General features: G+C 29.9%; 1 protein-coding gene across 3 annotated transcripts in view; it reads right to left on the bottom strand.

The window, feature by feature from the left end:
- LOC121129797 (neural cell adhesion molecule L1.1) overlaps nt 1–27905 on the bottom strand; it is a 297246-nt gene that overhangs the window by 36304 nt on the left and 233037 nt on the right. For all 3 annotated transcript variants that reach the window (XM_071893367.1, XM_071893368.1, XM_071893369.1), the window contains 2 exons: nt 20240–20450; nt 12630–12766 (listed from right to left, as the gene is read on the bottom strand). In XM_071893367.1, the coding sequence (XP_071749468.1) occupies nt 12630–12766; nt 20240–20450 (348 nt within the window). The remainder of the gene's footprint in view (nt 1–12629; nt 12767–20239; nt 20451–27905) is intronic.

Genomic DNA, 27905 nt, shown 5'->3' with positions numbered 1-27905 from the left:
TTATTCAAGACATTTTAGTTTGCAATTTAGTTCTACAATTAATCAATCATTCAAAAAAACCACTTTCATTTGTATAGATAATATATTTTCCGGGTATAACAATTTAGGTATTACATTTTGAAGATTTGTGTTTCTATGTACGAGTATGTACTGCACAACAAATTTGTTTGTAAATTTTCCCTACAAAATTCCCTCTTTTAAGATTATCATTAATATCAATTCCCTTTTCAAAAGATAACCAAATGCTTCAATCTTTCTAACAATGTATTCTATATAATAGGAGGGATGAGTGCTCTCACATATTATCAAAATATCGATACTGGTTCCGGTATCAAATTTTAATTCTTTGACTCATAAAAAACAACCTTAATCAAGGTCGTAATAATATATATTCAATGTGGATTTAATCGGTCGGATGGAGTATCACTGATCAAGTAAAAGTGAACATTTAGTTTTTTATGGAGGGACTAATTGGAGGACAACAAAGTGGAGACCTAAAACTTGCATTAGGATGACTTAATTACGAAAAAAATAATTATTATAGAATCAAGAAAAATCAGCTCAAAACACTTTTTGATACATTTAAATACTATATTTAGCTATATCATTTTATTGAAGATATCCTCATTCACAAGCAATAGGAGCCTCAACACACTGGTGAACAGATGGGTAGCTCTTGACAATGCAGTCCGCGCTTATAGTGTACCACACTATCATGATGACAGCTCGGAACGAATCAAAATTTGGATGAGAGGTACAGTAGAATTCTTCTCCAAGGCAAACTGCAAAGTCCAGGGCCGGAGGAGGGACACATAGAAGGTAGGTCAGGAGTTAGCCATATTATAGATGTTTTGGTTCTTCTTGGCTGTGTCCGACTATTCTTTTCCTTAATATACTTTATATGACAATATACTCAGTTTAAATCGAGATGTCAATGGTAATTACAGCTATCTAGGCACGGGTGCGGAAGAGATCAACATTTTTACATTTGGAGACTTAAATAAAATAAAAACTTGTTTGTTTGTTTCAGCCATTTTTTGATTGCATAATGAAGCCTCGTAATTAAAATTGATGCGTATAAAATTGTAATTAAACGCTACTGCAACTTTTGGGTACCCACTCTGTAAATATGACTTTCCATTAACAGGGACGATAAATACTATGAGAGGACAATTGCCCATTTTTTTTTTTTTTAAAGAGATTTTGCCGAATAGCAATTTTCTGAATTGACATTTTTCTGTTTAGGCGACTTTTCATATGGCAAAAATGTTAAAGGCCAATATTCCTAGAACGGATGAATACTACTACTGAAAAAGTTATTGGACAGCAATATCATTACAGCTATACAAATTTACATGGGCATCCACATTATTTTTGATTAGAAGGGCACCAAGAAAATTATATTTCCTTTATAAGATAATGTTCCTTCATGATATATTTTATATAAACAAGAATTTGTATTGTATTTTGAGGATTATTTAATTGGAGGCGAATATTTATATTGCGTAATGGTCTAGAAAGACCGATTTTAAAAGCCTTTTTTATTAATAATTTGGTTAATTTTCAATCCACTAATCTATTTATTTAAAATTAAAAAAAAATTGTATATTATATTTTTGAAATTTTTGGATTTCTTTTCCTCAAAATTTATAAGTGCCCAGTTATTTTGCCTTAGAGTCATTTTGGCTTAAAAGTATATTTCGCCTTAAAAAATCAATAATTGAAGTAGGTTGAAATTGATGTTACGTATTGAAAATTTTAAATCAAAATATAATATTTATTTCTATGAAATGCATTAAATGTTTTTCTGTTTTAAAAATAATGGAATTATGCTCTTGCCTCATATTATGCTTGTTCGTTAATCCTTGAGTCTTTTCTAGTAGGAATAATCTGTCATATCTAATAATTACTAACAGAGAAGTAATTAGCAGTTTTTCTATTCGAATCGTTGCTGTATTTGTTTATTATTGTTTTTCTTATTATTATTTTGTTTCTGGCTAGATTTCATTACATCCTGAGATTTAGTTGGCGTACGAAATATTGATTGACATTTTAGGGTATGATTCCATCATTTTTTAGCATAAAACAACCATTTTGTGTGTTTTATAGTAATACACATAGGATATTTGGATTAAAAAATTCAAAGGGAATATCAATTTTAAGCAAAAATAACAAGATGTATAAATCTTATTTATATATTAAAGCAAAGTATCCTTGAGGTAAAATGGTTGAAGGCGAAATTACCTAGCACCGTTTTCTAGAAAAGAAATATAAAATCCAAGTGACATTCTACTTTTTACGGCTCTGAATAAGTATTTGTATCGGCTTTATTCCTAACAAGAATAATACGAAATAATGATAAAAGTACTAAATTGAAGTGATACCCAATATACCTATAAAACCCTTATAACAACCTTACATACGAGTATATGCATTCATGCACATCAAGGTATAAAAATACGTAATACGACACCTTATTTAAATTTTTTGTCAATTACTAGTAGGATCAAAAACCAAAAGACTACGTTTAAGGTTTTTATAGATGAAGTGTAAAAATTTTATATGATAAAGTGAAATGATCAAATTTCCATTTTATATTTCTTTCCTACAAATCCCTTTTCCTATTTCAAATATTCTTACAAAGCTTCAACTAAGCTCTTCTTTAAGAATATACATACATTTATCTGTTGAGATGGTTCTTTGATTACTTTCTCTTTAAGTTGATATGTACTTAATTGATATTGATATATGTAAGTCACGTGTGCTTAAGTACCACTTTGAAATGATTTTTTGTGAAGGAGGGGGGGTCGGAGACATTACTTGGTTATGTTAAAATAGAACGTTTAACTAATAGCTATGAGAGAAAGAATATAGACACAAATCTTACCTGTACCTTGCAAGAATGTAGGCAGGAATTCCTCTCATATCAATCCTCAATTCTACTTTGAGTCTAATAAAGTCTTACTCTTATAACTAGAGGTGTATAAAACATGTCCTAGAATGCAAGGGCTGCTTTTTCTAGTAGGTACTATGAATATGATTTTTTTATTTTCCAAACAACTTCTAAGTATACAGAGTAATAATTCATTAGTGTGGTACTCATAAAAAACGATTAATTACAATTCAATTTTGCTCGAGAGTTATAAGTGAAGACTTTGCTGAAACAGGAAAAGAATTGAGGATAGATATCGGAGTAATTCCTATCTAGGTATGTGTTCATGCGAAGTGGGATTTGTGTTTATTTCCTTCCTCTAACACCTGCTTTCAGCTGATCTAATACAACAGCATGACAGCTTAGCTGCTCTCCTCGGGGTGACAACGTTTTATGTTTACATTCTGGCAGCACATATATGTATTATGCATCACGGGTTATAACTCCCACATAAATCAACAGTGTTACTCCCCGTAAAACTGAGGATTTATTTTATAAGTTGCGTCGACTTGAGTAGGTTTGAGCTGAATTGAGTTGTTAATGATAGACTTGATTTGATCAATTAGAAAGGGAAAAGAAAGAGAAAAAAAGAAAAATAAGTATCAATGTATGTCCACGGACCATTTATTAGTTTCTAATAACTTTCAACTGCTGTACAATATTGACTTTTTATTCTTTTAATGTTGTTTTATTTTTTTATGGATGAAAAATGACTTCATTAATAGGCTAATATAAAAATGTAAATATTTTTTCAATCAGTTGGTGTGGATGTTACTCTTTTTAAAGATTAGAGAAGGAGAAAGGCATAAAAGGAATGGAGTTAGCATCCTGGCTAGTCGTAGAACCCCCCTAATATTTTTTCATAAATCTAATCAATTGCATTTTATGACGAGTGAGGGAGTCAAGTTGACCCAAAGTCGGCAAAAGGAAACATATGGATTTATTTAGAACTATATATATCTATATATTATACCTCCAAATTTGTCATCCAGGAACGATATTATGATAGGTTGAAATCGATTATAAATTGATACAACATTTAGGCGTAATGGATTCTCGTTGTGATATGATGTTATATGTTTGTTTCAGTTAAATTAGAAGCTATTATCACTAACCCTGTCTATTTTAATTGGAGTACAATTAAGTATCATACATCTCCACTCAATTTATCCACATCTAAGATCTAAGAAAATTAAGGCAACATCTTGTTAGTTGTTAATGGGTTTCCAAAAAATTGATAAACTACTTTTTACTCAATCTTTGATACACATAATACATCAAAGGAGTTATTAACCTTTTCACTATTTTTCCAATAGCCATTTGCCACTTTCTAATAGTTTACATGTGTTTAATTGCTATTCTACTCATCAATAATATCTACTTGAAATCCAATATTTTTTTTGAACAACCAAGAATTACTATTAGATGGTGATTTTAACCTGTAATGGGTAACTCCTGATCTAAAAGGATGGTTTTAGATACAACAAACTACTATATGTGAATGTATTTTAGATAAAATTCATTCCAAATTGTACACTCTATCAAATAAAAATAAGAACCAAATCCCACATTCTTCTACAGTTATTTCATATCAAATCAAGAGAACAAATTATTCAACTATTGTTTTACCTCAATATTTTGTTTATATCTTTTAAAGTACTTTCACTAAAAGTTGTTAAATACTTTGAAAAATATAAAAGAAAACATGAATGAGATATTCACACATAATAAACATATGGAATGTTCCATGTGCCAAAAGTACACTTTATATCAGCAAAAATCAACACATCAAAATCATGTACTCAATTTATATGTAAATTTATTTTGAGATTACCATGCGTTTAAATGGTTATATGTAAGATTAGACTTGGTAACACACAAAATCAACCACTGATCTCAGCTTTTTCTCTCACTGAAAAATATTCCATGTTTAATTAAATATATATATTTAAGAAATATGCATCTCTAAGGATTGTACTTTTTGAGTTATCCCATTTTTTATGGAGATGTACTGACAAATATGTAGGCAACCTGATCATAATATTGTTTACGATTTCAATGTCAATTTCTTGACGTCACATTCCGTGATAAATAATAAGTAATACAAATTTAAATAAAATAATGTTTAATGATATTTGAAGTATTAAAATTTTCTAATCATCGTGAATAGATCTTTTCATTGTTTCGATCCTGATGTCTCATTCCAAAGGACGGAGTCCTCTCTACTCCCTTATGAAGTAATATAGTTTTCGTCGGGTAAATTATCCTACTGACGTCCGTCGTATTTTTTATTTTGTGATTGTCTGAAGAGTAATAAATGACTCTGAATAATAATGGTCCCGAGTTAATACAATGCCAGATATTTCAGAATTCAGACCACTGAGAGAAAAACTGAAATTCGTTTGTAATTTTGTGCTTACAAACAAATTCGACTATTGGGTTTAATTCATTTGTACAACATTTCCCCTCTAATTATTCACTTGTTATATCATCAGGTTAAATCTTGGTATATGTATGCATTATTATACATGTATGTATATCTTGGATATATATACTTTCAAAACAAATATTTGGATCCTATTACTTCTAAATTTGTTTACTAATCTTGGGTTTTTGTATACTTCTATGATATCCTTGTATATTTGACTAACAATGATTTTGAAGTACAAATTTAAATTATTCAGATGATGAATAAAAACTTGGGAGCATATTTACATAAAAATACAAAAAAATATGCAAATGAACGTAAACTGTAGATATGTTATTCATTCTGTAATTAAGTATATGTAATATGTATACGAGTACATATCTACATTGTAAACAACATACAAATAATATGACCTTATCCCGCTCATCATCAGCATGCAGACTTTTTTTTTTGTTATTCAACCCTAGGGGGAGTACCAAGCATTGCTTGAAGTCATAAGGGTGTCAATTAACTTGACTTTAGTAATATAAAGGGTCGTCCAAAGAAAGATTGAGACATTTAAAAAAAAATTAATTACTCAGTATTGTATACTACAACCATTTTATTTTTTCCCCCTTCGACAACAAGCACCGGAGTCTCATCTTAAATTTACGTTTAAGTAAAATCATTAAATTTATTATCATGTCGTCAGAATAAGTAAGGCAAAATATTGCAACTTTCTTAGGATCATAATACCACAAGAATCAGTTATTGCAGCAAAATATGACTTAAAGGTAACCATCTACCGTGTCAAAGAGTGCCTGGATAAAGGTGATGATTACTGAAGCTGTAGTCAAAGCATTGAAATAAATAGCAAGATTTCTCCAGGATGGAGATGCCCATGGACTCAACGTCTCACGATCCACCGTAAAGAGCCTGGTACAGTCTCTATGAGTCCAAAAAGTACCACTCCTGACAAATGGTGAAAAAGTGAGCAATCAGTTCAGTTTCAGTTTTTTGGTGAACTCTGGGCCTGCCCAATCACCAAATATGAATCCACTGGATTATAGTATCGTGTGGCAAGTATAGTCCCAGGGTCTACCTAATCCAACACCAAAATGTTGAGGTCTTAAATAACTCTGTTAATGAGCAGTGAGTTACCATGTTGGAGGTCTACATCAAAAGTACTTGCAGCAAGCTCCACAGCCATCTGGAAGCCGTTATTACTCCTTTCAGTGGTCATATTCAAGATTATTTATCGTCAATCTCATTTCTATAAATTGTATTCATAAAATTTGTTTTGGATAATAAATGTGAACAAAATTATACTTCATTGTTTAATTTGTTCATTTGAGACTCAAAACTTTTGCACGACCCAGTTGATATTTATTTTTTCCTTTTTTCATTTTTAATAAGACGGGCAGAGCTAAATAGTTTTTTAAAGTATATATAAATATATACTTTAAATATGACACTAGCTACACAGATTCGTTGTTAATGTGCTAAAAGGCTTGTCTACTCATTTTGCAAGCATAATTGTTCTCTTTTTATTGTTATTATTGTGCTTCACTTCATTTTTTTTTAATTAAAAAGTTACTACATAAGGATAATAATAATTATAAAAAAGGAAGAAGAAATGCCTTCTAAATTATGCATAAGCACTTCAGTGAACCCACCTTTACATTGTTATTTCTTATATCAGAAAAGAATTTATGGCAAACATCCCTCCATACAAATATCCAGACAAACTTTTCTTCATTAATATAGTTTATCAGATTTATGCATTGCTATAAATACATACGAGGGTGGATTAATAAGTCAGGCAATATTAAATTAAACAATAATATACAAGAATGTAGAACTCAACCTGTTTTGACGTGACATTGTGTAAACTGAAACTACAGGAAATTTCAATGTATCAAATCAGCACTTATAAAAATAACTAGAGTTGATTTGACAGTCATTCAAATAGCCTAAGTCGGTTTTCTTTTTTATAGGAAAAAAATTATTTTACAAAATTTTAATAAACAATACTTTTAACGCACAAAAATCATAAAATAAACAAAAAGTAGTAACTTAACATGCCTCACACGTGCTTCGGTGAGTTTTGTTACGGTAGAACGAGCACTGAAGATGCTCTTTGCGCAGAAGTGGAAAAGTCTGATTCATATTTTTTTTAAAACAACCCTATCCTAACATATAAATATATTGAATGATTTTGGATCTAATTAAATATTGTTGGAATTACTAGTTGAGAGAAATTAGGAGTTAATTCAAAGGATTATTTCATCATAGAATTCAATCGGACACATTTCTTGCATATGTTAAGTGATGAAAGTAATTATTATAGTTCTTGGATTGGGCTAAATATAGACACGCCCAATACGGCAAGGACAATCATTTATAGTTGCACTGCAGTCCTAATAAAATATAAATAAATAATCATCATCGATGTACTAATTTCATTAATTATCATTATACCAAAAAAATTGAAACTTTATAAAACTGTGTTTTACTTTCTCATCCCATTATACAAAATGTAACTATTATAATATAATGTATTGTATATAATAAATAGATTTAATTTATCATTCCATTATACATAGTAGATATATCATCAAACTGTATCTTAGATTGCACAACTATCAATTTAACATGGATTATGATTTTTGTAAAGGATTTATTTGATATCACATAAAATCTTTATTTTTAATGGGATAATTGTTGAGGTTTGAAGTTTATAATTTGCAATGTTTTTGAAATCCGTTACGTGTACACGCATGATGATGGACATGGTAAGTGGTAACCCATCTGAATGCTCAATGAATCCCAATTAAATATTTATACATATTGATTTAGAAATTTTTCTTTCTAAGAAATTCCTCTAAAAATATTTCAACCGTTGCGAAAAACCAGATTCCCTCATGGAGTGGATAACTATCTCAAGAACTTCTTGATTGATTTACCCAAAAAGCGTCATTATTCCACATTGATAGAGAGTTTTATCAATGATGAAGAAGTAAGCCTGGTCCTAAAGGTGGAAGCTTTAAAGCTCTTGCTAACAAGACGAGGCAGGCTACTGCTTTTTTAAGATATGTATGTAACATTCATCAATAGAGATGTTTAGGATCAGACGTTAATAGGTTGAAATATCTAAGGAAGACAAAGTTTAATTATGGTATTTAGTCATGAGATTTACAAGGAACAAATATATGTGTCAAATCAAATTTTTGTTTAATTCCTTTAAATATATTTTGGATATGACTTATTTGTGGTATCTTGGTAAATGGTTGAAACTTGGTCCAAGACCTAACTTTTTTCTTAAAAAAAAGGTCGCACAGTTTTTTTTCTCTTTCTAAAAAAAACTTCATATTTTCTTTATCCAATTTATTTTTACTTCCGCCAAGTTTTTGATTATGTTCCTTAGTTTGTTTGTCTACTAGTCAACAAGTTAACAGCATATGCTACAATCCGATTTTGATAAAATTACTATGACAATTACATATGGTTACAGTAAGAAGCTATTTAATTATGAGAGGTCAAGGGTGCATATAACGTTAAAAACACATAATCGACCATAGCCTTGAGACACAGAGCTCAAATTGGTGTCCTTATATAGATTTAATAAATATGCTTTATACAGCAAAAATAAGCCAAGTTAAATATGACCATAGGCAAAGATTTTGCGCTCTACTGAGTGTATATTCTAGTTGTTTTTTAAATGACATGGTAAAAATCCAGACAGATTTTTTTGTATACCAAACTTTACAACAAGACCTGTTAAGACAGAAGTTGGACCAAATAAGTTAAAATTATAATGGTCTCAGACCAGACTAGGATTTCCAGAGTGAAACCCATCACTAATGGGCATGTGCGTTGTGTACTTATACTAATTTGTTTCCGAACCCATCAAAAGTGATCTTGCGACAAAATATTACTACTCCTTCAATGATAACATTATTTATTATATTTTTGATTTGTATATTCAAGTTCAAAATTGTATTTAGAGCAGAAGAAAAATAAATTAAAAAGGAATGGCTTTTAAAATTTATTTATGTTGCACCCTCAAACTAGATACTGGCTCACTACCTTACGGGGGATAATATATATTTTTTGTAACTTGCTCATATCCCGTTGGTATATCAACATTATTTAAGAAAACAAAGGTATTATCTAAAGGTATAACTACTTATATTCTGTAAATACGTATTTACAAATTATTTATTTACTCCTTTTAAAGTTAATGAGTTGTAAATTTTGATAAATATACAAAAAATATTACACCTATTAATTTACGTTCTAATAGCAAAAAAAATGCACTCAATTTTATGAAGCTTAAAAAGGTTTCTCTTTTTTGTAATAAGTATGTGGAAGTCTTTTTGCGTTTGTATATTTCACTAACTTTCCTTTAAACATAAAACAAAAAACGGTATACAAGCCATTTACATAATGAAAACATTTACAAACTTTTAAGTTTTTTACTTTTTCTATCAATGCTGATTATCAAATGAATCATTTGATTAGCATTTAAAATTATGTATAGATCTGATTCATATATGAAACTTTGTCATATGGATTAAAGCAACTATATTTATTCATAAAGCAAAGTTTATCTGTATGTCTGAAAAAAAGTCACTAATTACACTTTATATAGTACTCCCTGATATATATCATAAATATATTTTGATCTAAGAAATAGCAATTTAGGTGTAAAATGAAATATTGCAAGCGTGTTCATATAGCATCGAGCGTGTATATAGGTACACTGTATATACTGCCTCCGGATGTATATCATATGTATATTTCTGATCAAAGAAATAACAATGTGTTTTTCGGAAAAATAGATTGAAGGAAATTAATCGATCACCATATATCTACCTGAAAAAGTGAAACATATAGATTGGGGTTAGTCACAATGGAATATTTGTAAAATGCTAGAAGGTCTCATTCTCTATTAGCGATGCTGAACAAAAAACTCTAGCAAAGCTCATTCAATTCAAAAAGGAAGACCCCTTCATAGTTGTCACATCGGCTATCTGGGACAGCCTCTCTTGGTATGACCACACAGACAAATTTGAGGAGGGTGAAATGGAGACACAAAGAGTACATAAATTCATCAATCGTATTTGGGACCTCACACCAGGGCTCCTCAAGGAAGAGCGGGAAATCTGCAAAAAATGTAATAAAAAAAAATAAAAAAAACTGTAACGCATTACTTCAGAACCTTCAGTTCCCTGAAGTATATAATACAAGAAGTTAGACAGGGTGTGGAGTCCCAATTGGGTAGGAAGTAACCGAACTACGAACTCTAGTATGGGTTATGGGGAGCTAGAAATCTCGTATGAGCGGCATCTAAAGTTGTTTATAAATTACAATATTTATTATCTGGAGCACAATATGATTATGTTTATCTCAAAAGGAATTTTGCTTCTCTAAAATAGTTTGTAAGGACAAAAGTTGATCGAGGGGAGAGCAGAAGATAGACTGAAGGGAAGGAAATAAAATAAACTATCTTTACCGGTGTGGAGACTTAAAGCAAAAGTTGTACTATAAAGATTTTATTTACCAAGCGTCGGATCAAAACACTGGATCATCTCATCTCCCCTTCTTCGTTCTCTTTTCTATTGAGACCAAAGTTATTGACATTTTTTAATTTTTTCATATTTCATATTATTCATATTTTACTTCAAAATATTATCCAACAGTTCTTTATTATTTTTTAAACATTAAATAAAGGTATTTGTTTAATGTTTTTGTTTGTTTTGTTTAGTTAGGGGCTCTCAAGAATAAAGAAATCATCATTCATCCTATGATTATTTAAAAAAAAAATTATGATTCTTTCCTCCTTCAGAACAAAACTCGTCATTTGAATTTATATAAGGGGTGAATAGTTACGTGTGAGTATGCTCATAAAAAAACAAAGAGCAACATTGAGGATTTCTTGGAGAATAATCTTCTACATTATTAAAGCAAAATTTGACTTTTAGCTGACGACTTGTTACTCCCAGTAATGTAAGGTACTACTGCAGGTATTTGTTTAATAAGCAATAATAAGCCATTATTTATTAACCAATCATATTCGAGGACGAGAGTGCTGTAAATCTCTAGGTATCTAAAATTATTACATCCAACTTATAGCTAGGAAGAACGCGGTTGATTGTCACACGTTTAAAATTATAAAGCGCTGATTTTAAAATCAAAAATTATTTTCTTAATCAAGAACAAAGTTATTAATACAGCTATTATGATGATTATTAGAATTGCTCAATTGATATAGAAAACGATTCGCTATTTGAGATAAACAAAAATATAATCTTCCGCCGTCTTTTTCAGTAGACTCTTTCTGATTTAAAGCAAATGACTCAAATATTTATGAATCTAGAAGAGTATTCACACATTTTCGTAAAAACTTTAGTAGCACAAAACTTTATATAGCTGGAATATTTTTTTGTCAATTTTTACTTTTCTTTTTTAAAGCCGGAGTTTCGAGTAGACGAAAAAGCTATTTTTAGAAATATGAAAAATGAATAAGTTGAGTTTGACATAATTCACTCCGAAATCCTTTTTCTTCAATATTTACTTATAAAAATATAGTATTTAAACATAACACAAATTGATTTTGAAATGACGTTCTTGATTCCATAAAAGTCACGAACGATCTTAATTTAATCATTCTAGTGCAAGTTTTGGGTCCTTACTCTGTATGACATTTATAAAATAGACAGGTTAGTTTTTAACGTTTGCTAGTACAAATATTTCATAGCTTTTCTTGATTTGCCAGCTGAAAATTCAGTAATTTTATATTAAAATGACCTCTCCGTCGTAAAAGGAAATATAGCTGTTCATCTAGTGTTCACTAAGCGTAATATACTACTGATTTAATATCAAATACTGAGGAGAATATCCGATTTTGAAGGGAAAAAATTACGACAAAATTCTGTTTGAAGTTCAAGTATTTGTTTAAGCTAAAAATTATTATTTACTTAATGTACTAATATGAACTTGATTAGTAAATTCGAACGTTGTGACGTGATCGCTTACATTCATGCTGTGTAATAAAAGTAAGTAGTAAGACCTAACTAAAAAAGCCAAGCTACATCCCCCAAGATAAGATAAAGTCTCAGTAATTTATTAAATGCATAAATTTCCCCCCTTCCGCACGCAATGCGGCATTCACCATCCAATTCTACACACAATGTACTATGTACCTCCTTAATACTGTATTAGAGGCGTGTTTCATCCTAATTACTAATTCATTGACCTATGTACAAACAACATTACTTAATTTACCTTATCATCCTTGAACCATTTGATTTCCAAGTCTTTATTTAAATTTTGAATGGAAGCTTCCACGACGCATGTTAGATTTAATTCACTGTTGATCTCGACTAGGACTGTCTTTTCTCCTAAGATGTTTGCCTTAGCATCTGAAACATTTAATTAATTCATAAGTCAATAAAGCGACACCATGTTGGAGGCATTGTTGTTGATATCTCTAGTTATATAACAAATATTTTTTTAAGACTATAAAGAAATAGAAAAAACAACAACAATGCCTGGTTGCTGTTTGTCTACATAGATTATTCATTTAAAATTGGGTTCTTTATGTTTTAAATATGATGACGTCACTTGAATGGTTATACTATAAGGAATACGAGCATATCATATAAACAGATGAGAAAAGTGTTTGAATCGCTCTGATTGTAAAAACTAACCCCTGAAAATTTGTTTTCATTTTTAAATTGATTTTAAAGTCGTGTAGTATAAAAAATACAACCCATGTTTATAATCAGAATTTTGTGTTGTCTCATCAAAAATATTTTCCTCTCAAAAATTAAAACTTTTTCCCCTTTGAAATCTAATTGAATCTTCAAGTAAACTTATTTCTTTTTATGGCCTGAAGTATTATATAGTGTGCGTAAGCAAATAATACCGTTTTTAAAAGTAAGATTATAATGAGATTTTTTATTATATCCTATAATATAAAAAACTATTTCTCAAAATGTCACCTTTCTTCAAAACCATTGCAACCAGTATGAAGGCCTTGGACAACCTGTTGGCGTAGTCATTGGACATATTAGCCAACTCCTTCTCAACGGAGGCCTTCCGGGAATTAATATTGCAATGGGGGACCTCAAAGGCCTTGCTCTCCACGAAACAGCATAGTCCATAGTCCAGTGGCGAGCAGTCCGGTGATGAGAGGGATACAAGTTCAAGAAATTGGCAAGTTTTTCCTTGCACTAGGGTTAAGTTTTTATGGTCTTATGTCCAAATACTGAGTCTTGTTGGGAACAAGACCTATTTTAGTGTTGTTGGCATCCAACAAGGGCTTTACATTGCTTTAAGTGACAATTTTTTCTGTTTTACACTTCCTACCTTCCTGGAGAGGCTCTCGTCGTTGTTGATGAGCCTCCTGATATTACGGGAAAACTCAATAAAGAAATTCACTATATCCACGACCTCCTTTACAGAGTGATAAGTGTATAAAATATCTGCAATCTTTTTGTCTCCATTGTCGTTGTTTGTATAGGAATGGAATCAATAATACACTGTATTAAAGTTGATAAATTTCGTAACAATTTTTATTAATAACTCAACATCGATTGTAAGTAATAATGGCTCTATGGAACTCTAATTAGGATGGCACGATTTGCTTAAGCACACTGTAAATATATGTTGTGTAACATACATAGTTCGTTGCAAAAATAACCATAATTAAAAGTACATACATAATTCAAAGGTTATACTCATATTATAAATTCAGCTATTTCTTAAAATAGTTACAAAAAGTATTTACGTTTAATCAATCTTTTGATTTCCATGGGAGTAAAGTTGATTGTATCATTTGCCATTATTTAAATTGCTCTATAACGTTTTCTGATCCGTAGACATTCCTACTCTTAACTATATACCGCTTGGTTTTATTGTTCTTACAATCTAACCTATAAAGTAGGCATAACAAGCTTGTAAATAATTTTACAATTACTTTTCAAATTCAACGTTGCGTTCACAATAGTAGTTGTAGTAAATATCTCTTGCACCGCGACGAAGATTAGATACAAGGCCTTCCTTCTTAGTTTGACATAATAAAAAAATAACTTTTTATAACGCTAATATAATATTTAATGAGTATATAAATTAGTAACAAAATACAATAAGAGGCAATTAGTGTAATTAAACCCCAATATTCAATTTGGAAATAAATGTAAATATGCATTTCCACTAATTGTTTTTTTTTTTTTTTTTTTTTTTTTTTTGTAAATAGACTTGTTAAAAGCTTTTGTTAAAATCTGAAGTAGAGGAATCTAACTAAAATATCATCTACATATAACATTATATCTCTCAACATTCCCTCTAAAAGAAAAAGGGCCAAAATCAGTAGGTCTTTTAAAGCTTAAAAAGATGCCATTTGGGATATAAAAAGAAATTATATGCACGCTTCCCCTACTTGCAAGCCTCTAAACTTTGCATTGTAGGGTATGGTAGAGATGTAGATCAATGTTGTTCAAATAGTCAGCAAGGCTTAGCTTATGGCTGCTGCAATGTCTGCTTGGAGTGATATTTTACAGTGCGTTGAGCTGTACTAGTACTTTTAGAGGGAGTAGACTATGTCCGAGCATATTCTAATAATATATTCAATCTTAATATTTTTAGCATGTCTCCTATTGATCATAGATCTTATTTAACGTGTACGCAAGCAAATTGTATCCAGCTCATTAGAGCTATGATTAATTGCAATCGATGTTGTGGTATTGAGACAAAAGGAAAATGAATTGCAGATCTTCTCCGCGCTTATTACTCTGTAAAGGAAGTTGCAGGCATTGTAAATTATTTTGTAGTTAGTCCGTACGGTCAAGAGGGTCATTAACAGCGTGAGAGCCTCTCCAGGAATACTGAAAGTAGAAGAAACAACAATATTGTTACAAAAGACTTCTTGACCTGAGTGGCCTTTGAAATTGAAGACTCTCCAAACAGGAGGTGATGAAGCCCTGGTTGAATCCCACCTACCCAGAAAGGGATTACTGTTGTGAACAAGTCTTAGGGCCGTGCCATAACACCATAACAACTTAAGCTTGGTGCTAGGAAAACGTCACCGATTTCTGGCCTCCAAACTTGTGCCCCTCTCATCACGATACTACTTTCCACTGGACTATGGAATATGGGGTTTCCATAGAGAGCCAGGCCTGTAAGGTCCCTATCTGTGATGTTGATTCCCTGAAGGCCTACGTTGAGAAGAAGTGAGCTCATATGTCTTTATGACTACGTCATCAAAGTATGCAAGGCCTTCAGACACAGACTTCTGGTAATGATGGACACAGAAAGAGGACATTTTTTTTTCATAGTTGTTTATACTATATGGTATAATTATAAAAATAAAATACATGCTGTGCTTGATAAGTTGATTTAAATTTTACTATAAAAACGGTACCATTAGTTTACGTTCACTTCTCTCTGGAATGAAACTTACCAAAGGGTAAAGTTTTATTCCAGAGAAGGTATGTTTCAACTTTGATGGGACAAGTTTTAATGTATATGTAACAATTGTATATACAAAACTAAGTAATATCAAATTAGTAATAAATTGAAAACACACGAAAGCAAATACATACGAACAAGAAACGAAATAAAAAATCTCTTTTCTTTACAAGGACAAAAATGAATGTCAGATTGACATTGAATTTATTTCCCTTTTTTTTCCGCTTATACCAGTTTTGACATTTGACAAGTGTTTCTCTTGATAAATTGAAATACTTAGCCAAACTGCTTCACGTTTAAGCTAGGAGAAAATGGAGAAGGACATTCATGTTGTTATTTATTGGATATATTATTAAATATATGTACATATATAAAATTGGAAATTTTCATTGGAGAATATAACTACATAAGATAACAAGTAATAATGTATTAAACATGATAAAAAAACCTAGACGCAGCCAAGACAAGCAGGAAATAGATTTATTACCCTGATTAGAGAAAAACATTAAAAAAATATAAATTAGAAAAAAGTAATTTTACTCTGGATTACATAGTCAATTTTATAATAGTCCTATGTTATTAGATAACAATATTTTTTTAACTTAGTGGGCGTTCAAGTTGGAATGGATGATTATTGAAAGTAACATCAAATTATTATTGACCTCAAATTTGAAATACTTCCATGTTATATACATATGTAAGTACATACTGATTAAGTTATGAACAACTACTCTTTATAGTAAAAATGACAAAAATATGACACGCATGCCACAACTTACATGCAGAGGGATAGGCAATCATGCTTACTTTAGAGAGAGAAGCTAACAATACGACGATCTATCAAATAACGAATAAATAGCCCACACAAAAACCGTTTGTCCTTTTCTAAGATAAAGCTCCTTTTAAAAATACAAAAAATAATAACAACTTTGTTTAATAATTATTAATCTTTATATCATATTAATGGATGATGGCAACCAAGGCTGTGTAATAATAGAAAAGTATACAAACCTACAAAACTTTATCATTGAGAAAGTACTTGCATTAAGAAAAACAAAACAAAAAAAGTCCTGCTATCCCTCCACTACGTAAAAGACATATACCAAGTAAGTTATGAAATTATCGTGATCCTTAAAAAATTGGTATAGGTCGTAGTTTGGAAATATCTAATTAAGTCTTGGATGTAAGGTTACAGTATAAACATCTCACTAAATATGGTGAACCAAAAAAAAAATTAAATTCAACATTTTTTTTCCTAAGAAATCTACTTTGAAAGTTAGTTCAGTGGGAAGTCTTGAAGTAATTGTACGTATTGTAAAATATATCATCAATAAGGCATGAGTGTCGTTTACATTATAAGTTTTTAATGTAATCAAGGCTTCAAAGGGTGGCGCCGTGTTGCGGAAAAATAATTCAACTCCGAGAATTAATAAACACCTCTTCAACATTCATCAATCCCCCCCCCCCCCGTTATGATATTATAACAGAAAAATATATTAGAAAGAGAAACCTCCCTCCTTTTCTGGGAACACAAATCTCGAGATTATTATCTGTTATCCCTACTAACAACTTCCCTCTTGTGAAGGAATGTATTTGCATCCGGTGTTATGATAGTATATCGATTTCTGCTTCAGCCAAGAATCGTATGGAGTATCCTCATAAAAAGGAAAGTAAAAATATTTAAAGTTGTAAATTCTAGGCATTGCTTAGAGTGCAAGTTTTTGTTGTTGTTGGCAACAATGTTGGAGGGTGTTTTTTTTATTTTACTCAAGTTGTGATCATTATTCTTTCATTCTTGCGGGGATAAGTACTCAGTATTGAGCCACTAAAAGTTTGAGATTGCTCATAAAAAACGGAGAGCAACACTGATAATTTGTTGGGAAGTTAATAAAGCAATTCTATATGATAAAAGTAAAGCTTGTTTGTCTTTTTTGTCGAGGCATAATAACTTATGGCAATGCCGGATACGATTTCTTATTTTTCAAAATGTGATTCAATTATTAAACTTCTTCGTAAAAGTCATTTTTAACATCCCCCCACCCCGAATTTTATTGGCTTATGAATTCCTATCAAATTATTACATTATTGAGCAAAATATGTTCAATCTCCGTATAACCAATATTCAGCATCAAGAAATGATTAGCTCAAATTGCTTATGAATGTAATATTTATAATATTAACTTGTTGGTTTTAATCAAAATGAAGTTAAAAAAAAACATATATTATATTGCATTTTTATATTCTAAAAATATTAAGCATAGCCATTAAAGTTCATTTTTTTTAGTACTTTTTATATACTAACCAAAAATATGTAGGACATTGCATAAAAAAGATGTAAAAAAGTAGGTATGCATACACTTAAATGATGATGTATCTTTTATTGAAATTGGTCTAAGGTTAATTTAAAAAAAAGACTTTGAAGCTAAAGCTTACGGAATGAAAAAAGGTTCATTGCATTTTTTTAGTGATTTTTTCTAAAACGATTTGGACCGATTGTTCGGTCCAGGACCGCAGTCTCAGATTTTATGGACCAATTTTTTGCGGTCTCCCTTTATGGACCGATTTTTTTTCGGTCTCAATTTATGGACCGATATATTGAGAGACCATTTTTTTCTAGATCAACTGTCATTCATTTTTTTCAAAAAAAAATCTAAAAAGTAAACGATAAGTTCTAGAACAAAATCTGTATACATATAAGAGACGGCAGGATTAAAATTAATCCGAGCTAGCTCTATTTAAACTTCGTATAGCTTCATTGTACTTCAAAAAACATAAAATGTCATGTCATTACATTATTAACTAATAACTAATTCGGTCCACCAAAAAATATAACGGCCTCAGAGCGGTCTAAGATTTCCAGACCGAAACCCAACACTATTTGACTTATTATTTTAATTTGGATTAAATAATTATACATTTTCGCAATATCAATCCAAGTACAATGGAATCCGTCTATATCTTATAATGATAAAAAGTAATGGTCCCAATTTTTTATATTCTAATAAAGTAAATTGGATACAGTAAGCAAAAAAAACCCGGATATAGGGACAATCTTTTACTAAATAAATGTGATTGTGGAATATTTGCTTGAAATTATTTATTTATACGATAATTTGTTTTATATGTAGTTCTTTGTTTCATATTTTCTATTATAATTTCAACTTAAACTAATATTACCCCTTTTTTAGAAAGTTTTTTTAAATTTTTTAGAAAAAAATATCCAGCCATTCTACGAGATGGCGGTAGTTGTTAAAAATGACCGTATTACAAAATATTTCACGGTTGAAAGCGCCACTTTGTTCAGCATTTATTCGGTAGCCATCAATAGTCAATGTTGTCAGTGATTTATGAAAATGGAGAAAGTTGTGAATTGATATGTGATGAAATAATTTTATTTAAAAGGCCTTAGCCCAACCTACATCAAAGCTGAACTGAATTATACTCTGGTAGGTCTGTTTCTTTGTTTACAAAAGTAAAACTTTGACTAGCTGAGTTTAAATTAGTACATACGTGCTACCAAGACGACTATCACAGGGGTTGGCCAAATCAGGTTATGACTCCAAAAATGGGGGGGGGGAATCCACACAGCAGCACTGGTGGATCGTTGCGAGCTAGAAGACGTTGTAAGTATTTCAAAAAGTGTAGTTCATTGCCTATTACCTGAAAAATTGGACATGAGAATGTGTTGTGTAAGATGGGTGGAGCGTTTACTCACACTCGAGTAAAAATATTGTTTGGAAAAAGTTTCTATTGTGTGTTTGGGTGAAGTTTTTCAGCAACAAAGAATACATTTTTTCCCCTCAAAGCTTGTGTGTATTCTTTTTTGGATCGGTTACTCCTCTGACCTCCCTCGTATAAACCCGGACATAGTAACAACCTGCTTATACTATCATTAATCTAAAATGAGCGCTTCATGATTAAGGTGTATCAAAATTAGTTGATAAAATTTTCAATTTCAGATTGAAACAATACATTGGAGAATAAAAAAAGATTAACTTCATAGAGAACTAGAAGATAGAATTATTAGAAACTCAAAAATCATCTTTCCCCAATTTAAAAAAAAATAATACTACAAGTATAAAATATACTCACAACTTCTTACCCTAGTTATGCCATTATGTGTATAGTAACCCAGCTAGGAATTACTGTTTTCTGTTCTCGAGTCCCACCCTTAATATAATACAACCTTGGTTATAGTCATTAAAAGTATTTGTAAATAGTTTGATATCTGTTCTGTTCTTCCTTATACATTTTTTTTCAAATATATGTCATCAAATAATCATACTGACAGTACATCGATAAAAACTTTAAATTAGCTATTATTTTATTGCATTTAAATATACAGAAATAAATCTAAAATCCAAATAAAGTCTTTTCATAAATATTATTATGTACATATTGTATTGAGTCATCAAAAAACTTACTTAAAACATTTAAATGGACGAACCAAACTTTGGTTGGTTTTGTAGATATTTGACACTCGTACGTTCCAGTATCTTTGGGGGCCACATTTTTTATTTTGAGAGAAAACCGACCGTTATCATCATTATAACGAGAGCTGATACGTTCATCACTTGTGAAAGTTGTCGTTCCAACAGCCAGAATCGTTACACCCTTGTGTCGTACCCAAGATACCTTGAAAAAAAAAAGTTTAATGATAAAAGATACGACAATTACGATGAATCCATTAAAAATAAGTTTGGAAAAAAAGTTTTACTTCTTTCGTATTTATTTCATAGTCATGAATGTCTGGATCATTAATTCTTTTTTGAATATGAATGATTAATGATTCTACATTAACAAAATCCTCGTGGATTCTCTCCTATAAATGTAATGCAATTATTTTTATTTTCTATAATAAAATTGCAAATGATGTTTTTTTCGATAGTTGTATTTATTAGTTTTAATATAAAAGTTTATATATGTTTAAACTTTTAACTTTGTATTGTTTTTATGGTTAACAATTTTGCAAAAAAAAAAAAAAATTGAGGTCTTCTTTGTATATTAAAGTATATTTTATGTATTTATTGGTTTTGTATGTATACATAGACTGTATCATTTTTGGATTCCCTTCTAACAAATAACATTTCTTTTCTTTGATTTGTAGTCGATAATAATTGGCATTTTATAATGATAACTTAGGAAATAAATATTTATTGGTATTTCATTAATAAAACAAAAAAGACTATTGAATATAGATTTTTTTTTGCAAATAATAATAAATAAAAAAACACATCTAAATCTTACACATAATTAATTGTCTTGTCTCTAAACAACAATGAAGTGCTGTCATGAATAGTCCATATCATCAATATCTAAGTTTAATATTTTATTTTGATAGTAAAAATATAGACTCCTGGTTAAGTCTAGGAATACACCGGTTAATCAGCAACTAATTTATAATCGGTCCAATTACCTAATTATTCTAGTAAATCATTCTAATAAAGTTTTTTGTCTTTTAGCTAGTCGGGGGTTTAGGACATTAGCTTCAATAGTTATCTGTTTAAATTATCTATTAAGATAATAAAAAAACCATTCTGAATAGTTTTTTGTTTTTTTTAAATACCTACCCAATGACAAATATCTTACACTTCAGACACCTATAAATTAACTAAATGAGGCACTCTGCATGGTTATTGCCGTACTGCTAATTCTATTTTTTTACAATTTTATAAGTATTACTGTCATTTACTGGGCTTGTTTAAAATGTATTCAATATTTACTACATTGATAGTTCATAAATAATTTGTCCATTAATTACAGGCAACTCATGGGTAGTCGGTCAAATTGCTTATCGATTTATTCCTATTTAAAACTATAAAATTTGTTCGTATTAAAGCTGTTCACAAGTCATTCTTGTTAATCTGATACAAACCTCTAGCCTTTAAGCTCGTGCCCAAGTCGAGTCCGAGTAATTTAATTAAGAGTTTGACTGTCAATTTAGTGAGACTCGAATATGGGTTGTAGGAACGATTCTTTAGAGAATGAGCGTTGTTTAATTATATAAGTTTGTAAATAAAGCCTCACAGAGTGGCAGCGTAAATCAACAAAATAATAAAACTCCCTCAACTATAATTATCATGATCACATGGAAAAGACAACAGCGCTTTCAGGCAATCTATATTTATATTAGCCCGGGCTACTGAAAGTCACACAACCTTGCAATTAATATATATTTTTTAGTTTGCTCATACCTTATTCTTCGAGTTGAAGTACAATTAATGCTAAAGTTTGTAATTTTCTGTCCTAGTCGATTGAAGTCGAGTTTAAGGAGACATAAATGCGACACGAGTCCGGACTCCCAGCTCTACTGTATATCTTCAGTATTTGAAACTTATTCTTAAGGAAATGCATTGGTATTTTAATCTAAGTCTTATGAAGGAAATTCTAGCCATTAAATATATATTTTTCACAATATATACTATATACCTACTATTAATACCCTCAAACTAACACTCCTAAATAAACATAGATAAGTCGTTAATAGAGAATGCCACATTCTCATAAAAATATAAAATATTGCCCATAAACAATAAATAGCTTTGCATTCTACGCTTGCAAAAAAAAGTATATAGGTATGTACATATGAAGATTATCTTGCCCTAAAGTTAAAGAATCTCATGTCTAGCAATAACAGCAATATATTGAGCGAGTATTTTTTTTTCCAATATACGAATAAGGAGGTCATTTCTTTTGACTATCTTTTACTTTACTTTACTTTATAAAAAATTTCCAAATGACTCGTTGATGTAAGGAATTGAAAGTCGATAGTCAAAATAGTTCAAAAGTTAGTTAAATACATTTAAGGAGTCAATTGTTATTAGTAAAGTGTATTTATTTGTCTTTTGTTTTAATAACATAGATTAGTTAAATATACTTTCATTATTTTATAACTAGGCTAATCTTTTGTTTAATTTGTTTAATATATAATATATTTTCCTTTGTCAAGATTCCTTAGATTGTTTTAACTTCATGTCAGTTTAATAAAATATGATACTCCATGTTTGGATAAAATTTTAAAGTTCCTGCTTGGATTGATTCGCAATTTAAAACACTGTCGAAATGAATTTATTTCCTATTTTAAGTTATTGACGTGTGTTTAATTTTTTGTGTGGTATTTTTTTAAGCTAAATAAATTTCAAAATTTAATTGATACTCAATTGAAAAGCTGAGTATTTGTTTTCATCTTTTGGATTAATTTTTAAAAATTATTTATTTCACTCATGTTATATTATTATATATCCCAAATATCATAATTGTTTAATGATATACTTTTTTTTTGTAGAGAGCTAATCATAAACTAAGAAGCTTATTAGTATATTTTATATCTCTAGAAGGAATGAAAATTAATAATGGTTATTTTGATGATATTTTTCCCATTTATAAAGCTTAAATATATCTAAGAAACATAATTTTATACCATAATTATGTTTTAAAATTAGGTCACAATGTACCCATTTCTACAATAATTTCTAATTGTATAGAAAGATGAACATTACTATTCATTAAATATCATGCTCACTAACTTTTAACAATAAATGCCAACTAGAATCATGTTCACACTAAAAAAAATTGAATAAATATTCATATAACGCAAAATGTAAAAACTCCTTGAAAAATTAGAGTTATCTACAAAAATAAGAAAAATATATTTTTTCATTAATCTCTTGCAAAATTACATATAATTGAGTAATAAGTACAATTACAAAATTCTAAATTTAATTTTGGATGCAGCAACTCGAAAATCATCCTGCACGTTAAGCCACAATCTGTATTTTTTATATCAGTTAATACGGAAAATGTCTTTTCAGATAAATAAGTTGAGCCAAATGGTATAATTAAATTTTATAGTTGCTTTAGCCAGCAGAGTGTACTCATTCATTACAGTAATCCAAGCAATACCTCTATAACCTTCTAAAATTAAATAAATTATAAAAAAGATATACTGAAAGAAAAAGTTAAATCTCTTTAACTGTTTGTAATTTAAATATTTTCATCATTTAATGGAACAAATTTTTTGTAAATAAATTATTCTGAATTGTGATATTTATTTTCTCTTTTTATATATTTAGAATCAAAATAAACAAACTAATAAAATATAGCATCAGCAGATATGCATTAAAATGTTTATAAATAAAAGTATATGTTTCTAAGTATTCTCCAAACAGAACAGTATTGAAATTACTGCTTATTTATCTATTTTAAAGTGCACAAATAACTGGGTTAGAATGATTTAATGATTACAACTCCTTCAAATTTGAACTCTTTACATCAAGGACAATACATATACATTTCTTCAATATGAATATCTATAAATTATAAAAAGAAAACCGGCACTGGCAAATATAGAAAAAAACTGCATTTTCTCTCATTTTCAAAGTGAAATTGATGTAGCTAAATTTGTTTTATCTTTTTGAAAATTACACTTTTGAAACTTGCGTGAAAAAAAAAACAGTAAAAAAAACACTACCAATTTTTTATATAAAAAAAATGAAAAGTATGACCCACCTTAATACGTAGTTACCTAAGACAAATAATTTTCAATTATTTTTGTTGTAGTGCAATAATTAATAGCCATTTTTTAGTGTTTTCAAAACTAACGAAAAGTTGGATACTTGATACACAAGGAGGAGACATGATAGATACAAGGTAGGAGAAGACATGGTACATGTTACAACAGGGGGAAACATGTAAAAACTGTCATTTGGTATATTCAAGCATTTAGTTTACTTTTTATTAGAGTTATAAAGCCAATACTTATAAATACATATATAAGATAAACAAATAAAACATTTATTGAAATAGAGCATAGTTAATAATAAAATTTTAAAAAATATACTTTTTTACTATTTACTGAGATTGATAGTCAAAGTATAACATGAAATTACACAAAAAACAAAACCTAATTAAATATAATATGTATATATATATAGTAAGAGTATATATTATAACAAAAATGGGGTGTAACAAGTTTCCTCCATAGTGTTGGAATCAGAATAAGTGATGTGAGATGAATATGGAAACTAATATTATATTATAAGCATTTTAATTAATTGAACAACATACTACACTATGACATTTAACAAAATAAAATTAAAATCTCGTGTTTCATAATATCTCAACAAACACTTACCTAAAATGTTTATATTTTGTGTCAAAAATTTCAATGTCGAAATTCCCTACATATAATTATAAGTATTAGGCAACCCGATGTTGATTACATCCTATGTCATTTTTTTGTTCGTGCTATGTTACCTCATATGAAGCTCATTAGTTTCCTTTGACCTCGTAACACTTTTTTTAGAAAAAAATAAATCGGTTTATTAGTGAAATGTATCAATATTCAGGTGTCAAAGCATTTACACAGGCTTCAGACTCTCTTTAGCAAGGACTTCAGAACACAATGCACACTGAGGACGCTGTTCTCTGTGTACGACCTGGCATGTGAAGCCTCACTATATATACGCCTCCCTGTATTCTAATAATTTGGAGGATGACGGGCCAGATTTATAGATTTGGTGGTATCCACCTTTATAAATACAAAGGTATCAGCCTCAATCCCCTCTACTAAGCTCTCAGTATTTATTGCGACCATTTCAACGAACTCATATGTGCTTACTTTTTCCATATGTATACAACTGAACATCAATTTCTCGTTAGTTTTTTTCTTTTTCTTGATATTAACCACTTTTGAAAGTTGGAAGAAGTTATTGAATATTGCCTCTTAGTGTTGTAAAACTATTGCCATTGTAAGAGCATTAACCCAATTTCAATTACAATAGAGCATGTTAACATCATTGGGGATCTTTTTAATCATATAATTCCCCATGAGTTGCAACTTGAGGAGAAAAAAGTATTTATACGCTTTATACTGCAACATAACTTTTTTGTTATTAACAATCTCGTAAACTCTTCAAAAAAAATATATACATTCATCATTATTTAAGTTTAGATGCCACTCAAAGTAATATCAACATAAATTATTATTTTCTTTTTTGGGAAATCATCTTGCGAGCCCCACCTTGGGAACCACTAAAAATAAAGAAGCGAGGGCTGCTATTAAATATTAACTAAAGTCCAAGACATTTTGCACAGAGAAGTTTTATTATGAGGGGAACACAATGTAAGGATGTGCAAAGTAAAATTAAAACATTGATTAGTAAGGAGCATCCTCTTAAGTTTTAACTTTTATAAGCAAATTGTACAACAAAATGTTGCAGTCGAAATATGAGAGGAACCATTTTAAACGAAAAAAATAAAGTACCATAGATGAAGATAATGTAGTAATTAAAATATGCTTTGAATGGTTGACTAATTTTAATGAAAATTACAAATTGTTAATAATTTCATGTGGAATTACAATCCAAGGGGTCACAGTTCTTTTACCTGTAAATATATATATATATCTATAATAAACAAATAATTATATTCAATCAAAATGAATTGATAGCCTCAAAGTACAGCTCCTTATTAAAATGATTGATGCAATAGTAATATAAAACAGATCATGAGTACAAATAATTTGCAAATTGTCTATGTTTCAACATGTAAACATTCGCACAGAGGGTTGTCGACATCTGCTGTTCTTTTGAGAAGTCCCTTATGTGGGGATTTCCTTCCAGAGGTTCGCTCTCTGATATAAAGGTCCGGACAAGTGGAGTCAATTTTGCAGGAGAAACATCAAATTCAAATGAACTCATAAACAAAGTGACCTTCGGACGCTACTTGTTAACTTTTGGGAGTTATGTAACAGCTCTTTTTTATCTTCATCAGAAAATGGCTAAGTATTATACTACTTTCCAGTGCTTTAGAAGTAAGGGCAAATTTTTTTACGGAGATTAACACAAATGTGGCTTTTGTCAGACGAAGGACAAGACGAACGATCATTAATGCAAGACATTTTTTCCAGTATATAACGCCACTGTTGAACTTTTAAAAGATCATTTTGTTTTTTTCCTCGTGTTTGCCGGTGATATTTTGGTGACGGATGGTGCAGGATCTTGACTCCACGTGTAACCAGAACGTAAATTTAAGTGGGTTCATGTCAAGGCTGTAGGGCCACATCGACTAGGGTAGAATTACAGGATGCTGCTGTTTTCACAAATGAACTTCTGTGTGATGTTTGCTGTATGGACTTGTCTCCCTTCTTCTTGACAGTCCTAGACACTAGGGCTGACTTTTACTATATCAAGAAATGTTTAAAACAAAAAGATAAGTATTATTTTTATGGGTTATTGCTAATTATATTCAAAGTTAGATTCTTACAAAATAGGATTTATTTGAGTAACAAATAGAATCGATAAGAATAAAGTTTTCAAGACTAAATTTATCCAAAAAGAAATATTTTTCTAACTGTATAAAGTAATATCCGTATATTTGTCTTGACGAACAGCATTTTAGTATTTTTCAACAATAATAACGACAGCGAGTGCTGGTTTTAAGGGTGTACTTGCTCTAAACTTCGCCCTTTTACGTAAAATATAGGTGCCTAGCATCTCATCTTTATCGAAGGTCCTACTCAATGCAAAACCAGTCCTAGCGACAGCCATTTTCATGAGAATCCATCAAAGTTAACTTATTCTTTGTACCTTTTTGCCATTATAAAGAATAAAGATAGATTATTAGAGTTGGACTTATTAGCTTAAAAAGCTAATAAGTAGTTTTTGGTTTAAACAAGTCTTCGTCCCTGGTATTACTTACGATAGAAAATTCTATGTTTTTTTTTTAATGCTTGGGAAATTAAGTGTCATACTCTTTTTTCTTGTAAGGCAACTGTTGCTTTCTTGTCTAGGGCACCAATAAACATTTTTCTTTTATTTCTTTTGATCAAACATGAAGTTTTGATGCAAAAAAGAAAGTTACATGAGGAAATATCAAATAAGGAATGAGGATAATCCATAAATGAATCAATATTTTCTTGGTAATCTGGTAACCTCTTGGTAAAAGATTTCATCAAATTTCTATATTTTTCATTATTTTATACCATTTGATTTGCCACATTTTTTTGCACGGACAGTAGTGAAGGTGTTTTGTAAATATCTACGACTTTAGCAGGTAAAATTTTACGTATTTCTTTCACAGTAGGGTTTT

Source organism: Lepeophtheirus salmonis, chromosome 14, assembly GCF_016086655.4.
Source record: "Lepeophtheirus salmonis chromosome 14, UVic_Lsal_1.4, whole genome shotgun sequence".
Classification (NCBI taxonomy): domain Eukaryota; kingdom Metazoa; phylum Arthropoda; class Copepoda; order Siphonostomatoida; family Caligidae; genus Lepeophtheirus; species Lepeophtheirus salmonis.
Note: the sequence above shows the minus strand (reverse complement) of the source record. Positions and strands in the feature narration are given on the sequence as shown.